At 50.5% G+C, this 8,523-nt stretch overlaps 1 protein-coding gene across 1 annotated transcript; it reads right to left on the reverse strand.

Annotated features, from left to right (window-relative positions):
* Nucleotides 1-582: 582 nt before the first annotated feature.
* On the reverse strand, nt 583-8,006 carry SPINK4 (serine peptidase inhibitor Kazal type 4). Its single transcript, XM_069573696.1, has 4 exons — nt 7,946-8,006; nt 3,184-3,224; nt 2,260-2,372; nt 583-690 (listed from the first exon to the last, which is right to left on the reverse strand). Exons 1-4 carry the CDS (start codon nt 8,004-8,006, stop codon nt 645-647), a joined length of 261 nt encoding a protein of 86 aa, XP_069429797.1. The 3' UTR covers nt 583-644.
* Nucleotides 8,007-8,523: the final 517 nt, after the last annotated feature.

The following is an 8,523-nucleotide window of genomic DNA, read 5'->3' on the forward strand; positions in this document are numbered from 1 at the left end:
AGCAGACAGGGTCTGGAAGCCCTCTTGCTGTGGTTGGCCAGGGAGCAGGAGGGCACCCCAGGGCCTGGGGAGCATCTGTTGTCATCAGTCATAGACCTAGAGCAATACTGTAATGAGCAGTCAGATGTATGGTGAACACCCCCCGAATGTCAGCCATGGTAGTGTTGACGTGTGCGGGTCTGTATGCATGTGTGTGAGTGAGATTCGGGGTGCTGGTATAGCCCAGGGAGAAAGCTGTGAGGGGGGTGGGAGCCTCTCAAAGGCTGAGGCTGGGCCTTGCAGTGGCAGAGAGTACAGATTTCAGTTAGGTTCTTGACCTAAGTGACAGGCCAGATTGGCCCCCTCAAGAAGGCAGAAGATACCTGGGACTTCCAGGGGAACATGTGACAAGGCTGAGGAGCCCTCAGAGTGATAGAGAGGACATCAGATTCAGAGTAGGGAAGACAGGGCCAAATTCCCCCATCCTCCAGAATCCGCCTTCCCAGAATCCCCAGAATTCTGCCTTCCCAGAATCCCCCAAAACACTTCCCCAAAACACTGAGCCATTGGCTGGGTTGAACTGAATCTTTATTTCATGTCTCATCCTGCGCGCCCACCACGGTTCTCTAGCCTGAAGCTTCACGGCTTAAGAGGCTCTGGAGGGGTCAGCATTTCCCATCCTTCAGGATCTGGATGTCCTGTCTGTTTTTTCTAGGGTCACAGCAGACGAGAATGAGGTCAGCTCCTCAGGATGTGTAACATACCCTTCAGGAACCCCGGCCCAGTCTGTCCCGACTCCCTGCTGAGCTCTGCCCACTCAGTGTACAGTGCAGGGGAGATCCCAGGTCTCCCTGGGCATATCCTTCTACTGTTTCTCACTATGTAAACCCTCCCCCTGGGAGGTTGCAGCTGCCTGGGCTTTCAGCCACCTCTATGTGCTACTGGCTGCATATCTGTCTGGCCTGGACCTCTGTCTTCAACTTCAGGCCTGTTCATGCAATTGTTGACTGTGTATCACCTCTGGGATGTCCCAGAGGCTCCACTGTCCACAAACATCATTGCCCCACAGCCTGCTGCACACCCCCAGCCCCCACCAACATGGCATCCCCAGCTGCCCCAGCCTACAAGTTAGAAACCAGCATGTTGCTCTTGCTTCCTTCCTGCCCACCACCCACCCCAACCCCTCACATCCAATCTCACAGCCTGTGGGTTCTACTCCCAATGGAAGCATGAGTCCTTAATTATCATGATCTTTTTCTAAGTTAGGACAGTGTCCTTGCTGCTCTCCTGCCCATCTCTCTAGAGTGTTGCAACTGTCAGCAACTTCTCTTCTGTGATCTCACTTAGTGCTGGACAGCGCAAGATCTTATGAATGAAGTGCGTTAGTCGCTCAGTCATGTCTGACTCTTTGCAATCCCACGGACTGTAGCTGGCCAGGCTCCTCTGTCCATGGGATTCTCAAAGAAAGAATACTGGAGTAGTTTGCTGTTGCCTTCTCCAATGAATGAAGAAATGAAACCAAATAGGAGATCTGATGACCAAGGTCATGTTCTGGCCTTCTCACTCTAGACTCATTTCTTGTCTCTCCCCCATTCTCCTTTACACTTTATACTCTAGCATATCCAACTTCTTATTTTTCCTCCAATATAAACTTTCTTCTAGATCTTTCCAAACTCATTTTTCTACTTGGAATTACCTTTCCTTGTTGATTCTTTCTCCAACCTAGTTCCTACTTATCCCTCAGGGCTAAGCTGAGATGTCCCTTGTCCTGGGAAGTCTTCCCTGCCCTGGCCTGGCACCCACAGTGCCCTGTGCACCCCTATCTGAGCCTTTAGCGTTCTGTGCTGCAACTGGCTGACTGTCAGCTTGGCTTCTGTCTTAGACTGACCATTGCCCCCAGGAGCTGGTAATGCTGTCTAGCTTTTTATATCCTATTGTATCCCCAGTGCCTAGAGCAGAGTAAGTGTTCAATAAATAATTGTTGGCTGGAGGAATAAATGAACAAGTAAGGTCATGTAGTCAGGGGGCAGAACAAGGAAAAGGACTCAGGGTTTCTGCCCTCACCCCCAGTACCCCACTAGTGGGCTTTCTGCTTGGAACCACGTGCCTTCTTTTGATTTTACTTGCACTCATTCTGTTACGAGCAAATGTTGGAGGACTTGTCCCAGGCCAAGTATGAGTAAAGGAGGAGACAGGTCAGGTCCTGCTCCTTTCATACTCGTATGCACCACAGATGGAGCCCACCCAAGATAGCCCGGGGGAATGCAGGGGTGGACTTACATCCGAGCCAAGCAGAGCTTGCATTCACTCTCATACGTGACCCCATCAGTGCCACAGACCGGGTCATATGTCTGGGGGCAGACTGGAGACTCTACCATGTGTTCACAGATGGGCTGTGGGAGAGAGAAACACTCAGGGATTCGGAGGCAGGAAGTACCAAGGGGCTCTGCTTGGAAAAGGGCTGAGGGGGCTCCAGGGAGGAGCCAGATTCAAGAAGGCCCCAGTATGGGTCCGAAGAACATGAAACCAAGCATGCAGGGCCCCATGGCACGTTTGCTTGTGTGTGTATGTGTGTGTGTGCCTGACCATGTGTGGCTGTGGCTGTGTGCATAAGGATGTACCTATATCTGCTGAGCCCAAGTATGCGGGCTACCAGGTGAATACCTGTCTTCATGGGCTCACAACTCTTCACAGGGTCTAACAGAAATTCTGGTCTTATTGAGGACCCAAGAAGAGAACCAGCCATCATTCCTAGGAAGCCTGCCTCCCTGGAGGCTCCTGAACTCACCCTGGCCTGCATGACTATCAGGCCCCTGGTATGAGGAGGCTGGAGGCCTAATTGAGGCTCTGTCTAAAAGGGTTTCAGGCTAGCCCTGAGGGTCAGGACTAGGATGGGGGCCTGGGGTAGGGGTGGGGAGTGAGGGGGGCAGTGCTGTGCATCAGTGAAGGCCCCAGGCCCGAGAGACGTGTATTCTGCACTGATTAGCTGTGTAGACTTTGACTGGGCCTGCTCAGCCTGGAAGAGCTAAGCTAGGGAGCATGCAGCCTCAGGAGGCCGCCCTGGCCACTGTGGCACCATTGAAGGTGTCTGAGAAGGAGCATAAAGAAGAAAATCCCTTGTCTCCCAGTATGGATGAGAGGGCTCCCCTTTGAGAAGGAAGGCCGGGACAGCAGCCCTGAGGCCAGAAAGAGCAGCTGCCTTACCATTCTCCAGAAAACCAACTTTTCTGCCGACACGGACACCTCTGAAAGGCAAAGAAGCAAAAATTAGGGGATGTTGGCTCTAGGCCCCAGGTACCAGAGTCTGAGGACACTTTCTTCAGGGACCTATCCCAGCCACCACCCAATCTGGAATTCCTCAGGGAAAGGTAGTGAGTGAGTCACAGACAGGGCTCCCAGAAAGCTCACATGACATTGTCAGAACTGGGACAGAAAGCCTAGAATTAGGGAGATTAAAATCTAGTCTGTTTCTCATTAGTAAGATCCCACTGGGCTTGTCCGAGGACCATAACTACTAAAGTCCGTGCACCCCAGAGCCTGCAAGCTGATGCTACCGAGCCCCGCGCCTAGAGCCTGTGCTCTGCAACAAGAGAAGCTACTGCAACAAGAAGCCTGCCCACCACAACAAAGAGTGGCCTCCCTAGAGAAAACCCACGCACAGCAATGAAAACCCAGCACAGCCAAAAATAAATTAACCGAAGGACAAATATTGAAAAGAAGAAGAAAAAGAAAATAATTCAGTTACTATGTACCAGGCCTTGATAATACACGATCTTGACTACTGTTCAGAACTTTCTCACTGCTGTGTAACAGGGAGGAGAGGAGGCCAAGGTCTGTGACCCAGATCCCACCACAGGACTGAGGCACACATTTCCTCAGCTGCCAGGAGCATGGGCTGCTCACAGTGAGTGCTTTTCTAGGAATTACCCTCGGAGAATGGAGCTGCCTTGCCCAAAGTGGCATTCCTACCCAGGAACAACCCACATCCAATGTCAGGGTGATTTGGGTACAATGGTCTGAAGTCCTCATCTCAGAACAATGTCCAGGGCCACCCCAGCTCCTCTGCATGGCAGTCACTGTCCCTCTCCCCTCCCAGGTGTTTCCCCCTGAGCCCTCTCCTGCAAACTATACGCAGATCCCAGGGTCTGCTTCCCGGAGAACTCGGCCAATCTGTGCAAAAGGTTCATAGGTAAGGCAGCACAGTTTGTTAAGGGCAGAGCTGGGTTTTCCCATGGCTCTATCACTCCACACATGCAGCTGTGCCCCACAGCCCTTTGAGGTCTGGATGAACTGTTTACAAGACCTCAGCAAATTGCTGAGTGACTGGTGAGTGTGACGAGTGGAGGAGGGAATGGAATGGAGCTGGATCTAAGGCCACAGGTGTAGGGAAAGGGTCCATAAAAACTCAAGAAGGGCAGGCTGCTTCCTGAAGTCTCTGAAGGGCTGTCCTGAGGCCCAAGGAGAGAGGAACTCTTCTTAACTTCACAAGGCAGAGCCCATCTGCACGAAGAGGCTGCAAAGAGGCAGGTGTGGATTCCAGAATGTTCTCTCAATGAGAGCTGTGCATTAACGAAAGAAGCTGTCTCCAGAAGTGGAGAGTTCTCCATCCCTGGAGGTGGGTGACCATCCCTTGGTTTTAGGTTTTTCTGGAGATGCTATTACAAGAGATTTCCAAGGTGGAGAGGAAGAAGGGAACACCACTGGTACACTGTTTAGGCATCAACATGCAAATCCAGTCTTGTCATCACACTGCTCAAAAGCCTCCCGGTCATAATTACCCAATCTGGAAATTGTCCAAATGTCCTCCAACAGCAGAGTGAATAAACCCTGATACACACATAGAGTGTGACTCAACTCAACAGTAAAAACAAAGCAATAACTGATAACATGCAACAACATGGCTGAATCTCAAAAACTCGCTGAGCCAAAGAAGCCAGACACAAAAGACAGCATCCTGTATGGTTTCATCTGTGTGACATTCTAGAGGAGGCAAACTAATCTATGGTGGAAAAATGTCAGAGCCAGGGTTGCCTCCAGGGTGGGAGTAGGGTGGGGGCAGGGATGAACTGGCATGAGGGAAATTTCTGGAGTGATGGAATGTTCTGTTTGTTGATAGGGGTCTGGGTTACACAGGTATATGCCTCATCAAAACTCATTGAATAGGATTTGCTGAGTGATAAGATGTGTGCATTTCATGGTACCTAATTGTTGGTAGGGGAAAGCATTTTAAAAAATGAATAAAGCCCTTCCAGGGCTCCGTGTCATGACCACTGAGACTCTTCATCTTATGTTGACGGCACTGTGTGAGATGATCCCAAACTTCCCCTGGGCCACTTCCTCATCCACCTCCTTGTTGTGCCCCTCTGCCCCCGCCATTCCTCTCTGCTCACTCTTCTGGAACAGGCTCTCTCAGCTTATGCTGGTCCCTCTGTGGTGTCAGTTTCTTTCTGGATGATGTGAAAGTTGCATTTACCCCTAACTGCCCTTGACCTTGGCCCAAGTTTCCTTCTCCCTTCCTCATATAGCCCAGGCAGGAATCTGAAATCGGCAAAAGGACTCCCTTTAGGGCAGCCTCTTCGGTGTTCCCAACAAGAGAACTGCTCAGGGAATTGATGCCAGGCTGGGAGTAACCTGGCTGTGCTGGGCCAGAGTCTCCGGATCCATTCTCTATTGCTTCAGTCTCTAGTCTATGTCCCCAGCCAGGGAAGTGGCTGTGAGACTGACCGTGAGGTCAGTGTTCCTGATGTCCTGCTCAGACCCACCCTGTAACATCATGACTTTGTCTGGGTATGTCCTAAGGAGTCTCCCTGCTTCTCTGACTCTGTTCTTAGGGTAGCAACCTAAGCAATCCTTTTAACATATGACTCTGCTCATCACCCTTTAGTACCTCCCATTTCACTCACAGGAAGATCCAAGTTCTTACACTGACTTTCAAGGCTTTATCCATTATAGTTCACAGTTGCCTATGTCATCTCATCTCCTGTCTCTCTGCACCTTGCCCCTCACTCCTTTCGAGTCCCACTGGCTTCCTTGCCATACTCCACATTCCACACATGCTTCTACCTCAGGGCCTTTGCACTGCCTGTTGCCTCTGCCTGGAAACCACTTCTCTCAAATATACCCATGGCTCACGCCTCCACCTCCTTCAAGTATTGCTCAGATATCAGCCTCTCAGAGAGAAGTCCCCTGCACTAACATTGCAACCCCCTCTCAATCCCTATCACCCTGCCCAATATTTTTTTTCTTAGCCTTTCAGTTTCAGTTCAGTCGCTCAGTTGTGTCCAACTCTTTGTGACCCCATGAATCGCAGCACGCCAGGCCTCCCTGTCCATCACCATCTCCCGGAGTTCACTCAGACTCATGTCCATCGAGTCCGTGATGCCATCCAGCCATCCCATCCTCGGTCGTCCCCTTCTACTGCCCCCAATCCCTCCCAGCATCAGAGTCTTTTCCAATGAGTCAACTCTTCGCATGAGGTGGCCAAAGTACTGGAGTTTCAGCTTCAGCATCATTCCCTCCAAAGAAATCCCAGGGTTGATCTCCTTCAGAATGGACTGGTTGGATCTCCTTGCAGTCCAAAGGACTCTCAAGAGTCTTCTCCAACACCACAGTTCAAAAGCATCAATTCTTCAGTGCTCAGCCTTCTTCACAGTCCAACTCTCACATCCATACATGACCACAGGAAAAACCATAGCCTTGACTAGACGGACCTTAGTCTGCAAAGTAATGTCCCTGCTTTTGAATATACTATCTAGGTTGGTCATAACTTTTCTCCCAAGGAGTAAGCATCTTTCAATTTCATGGCAGCAGTCACCATCTGCGGTGATTTTGGAGCCCCCCAAAAAATAAAGTCTGACACTGTTTCCACTGTTTCCCCATCTATTTCCCATGAAGTGATGGGACCGGATGCCATGATGTTAGTTTTCTGAATGTTGCGCTTTAAGCCAACTTTTTCACCCTCCTCTTTCACTTTCATCAAGAGCCTTTTTAGCTCCTCTTCACTTTCTGCCATAAGGCTGGTGTTATCTGCATATCTTAGTCTTTATCACCATCTAAATACTGTTTAATATATATTGTTTAACATACATTGCACCTATCTTATAGGTTGTTGATTCTCCCCATCCTACCCCATTAAACTTAATATCTATCAGGGCAGCTCTTTTTTCTGTTTTGCTTGCTGATAAGTTTTAAGGGCCCAGAACAAGGCCTGATACCCAGCAGAAGTGAGACTGCAGAGGTACCCAGCCTCTGAGCAGGCCCCACTCCAGGAGCATGTGTTCAGCCCAGAGCAAGGGCTCCCTTGCACTCACATGACTGCTTCAGCCCCACAGCCACAGCCTATCAGAGCAGATGGGAGCCCAGACGACCCGGCCAGGCTTCCTTCAGCACCCAGCACCCTGCAGCCAGTAGACTTGTCAATCTCCCTAGAGACAGACTGTCTCCCTCTGCCTCCCCAATCTCTAGCCCAGTAGCTGCTCGGGGTCGCTTTGAACTAGAACAACCTCCTATGTCACAACTGGAGAAACAGAGGCCCCAAGAGAGGAGGGTGTGTGTGTGTGTGTGTGTGTGTGTGTGTGCTTAGTTGCTCAGTTATGTCCAACTCTTTGCAATCTTATGGGCTATAGCCCTTCAGGCTCCTCTGTCCATGGGATTCTCCCATCAAGAATACTGGAGTGGGTTGCCATGCCCTCCTCCAGGAGATCTTCCCAATCCAGGGATAGAACCCAGGTTTCCCATATTGCAAGTGGATTCTTTACCATCTGAGCCATGAGGGCAGAGGATTTTTGCAATTCTGAGCCAGAGGTAGGATTGGAACTCGGATTTCTTTTCTCCTAGCCCAGGGTGCAGAAAGAAGGTTTATGCAAAAAGCCAAGGCCTCACGGGGTGACCCAAGCCCTGCCTCTGCCCTATTCCAAGCTCACCTACCAACACCAAGCCACAGAGAATCCAGGCTCCATCTACTCACCCCTGTCCACAAGGAAGAGAACAGCCAAGGCCAGGGCAACTATCCACAGGCGGGCAGCCATGCTGATCCTGGGCTGTGTGGCCTGAGGGAGCTGGGGCCTGGGCCAGGGATTGATGGGGGCCTGTTTATAGTGCCGATCCCCACCCTTATCTTATCTGAGGCCAGGTGGAGAGCTGGAGGTGTCACCCGGAGGTAATATCTGTACCCTGGCATCAAGAAAGGGTTTGTTTTCTACAGAGACGCTGAGCTCCAAGTGGCCTGGGGCAGGGGTTGGGCTATTGATGGTGGATTTTGGAAATGAGAAAAAGTCTGGACTTGCAAAGCTGACTCTAGTCTGAGGCAAGAGGGAGAGGAAAATTGAAATAGAGGAAAACAGAGAGAAACTAATTCAGAAATACTGAAAGAGAGAGAGATCAAAATGAAAACAAAAAGCTGCAACTTTGGGACTTTCCAAAGTGGTCCAGTGGCTAAGACTCTGAGTGCCCAATGCAGTGGGCCTAGGTTCCATCCCTGGTCTTGGAATTAAGACCCCACATGCCACAGGGCAGCTAAGTCTATGTGTCACAATGAGAGAAGTG

The sequence above is a fragment of the Ovis canadensis genome, chromosome 2 (genome assembly GCF_042477335.2).
Source record: "Ovis canadensis isolate MfBH-ARS-UI-01 breed Bighorn chromosome 2, ARS-UI_OviCan_v2, whole genome shotgun sequence".
NCBI classification, from domain to species: Eukaryota; Metazoa; Chordata; class Mammalia; order Artiodactyla; family Bovidae; genus Ovis; species Ovis canadensis.

What these genes read in the sequence shown, in the direction of transcription:
- SPINK4 (XM_069573696.1), bottom strand. Translation starts at nt 8,006, where the DNA reads ATGGCTGCCCGCCTGTGGATAGTTGCCCTGGCCTTGGCTGTTCTCTTC. An exon ending in AGTTGGTTTTCTGGAGAATG is followed by an intron (nt 2,373 to 3,183) that starts GTAAGGCAGCTG and finishes TCTCTCCCACAG; the next exon opens with CCCATCTGTGAACACATGGT. An exon ending in AAGCTCTGCTTGGCTCGGAT is followed by an intron (nt 691 to 2,259) that starts GTAAGTCCACCC and finishes CTGTGACCCTAG; the next exon opens with AAAAAACAGACAGGACATCC.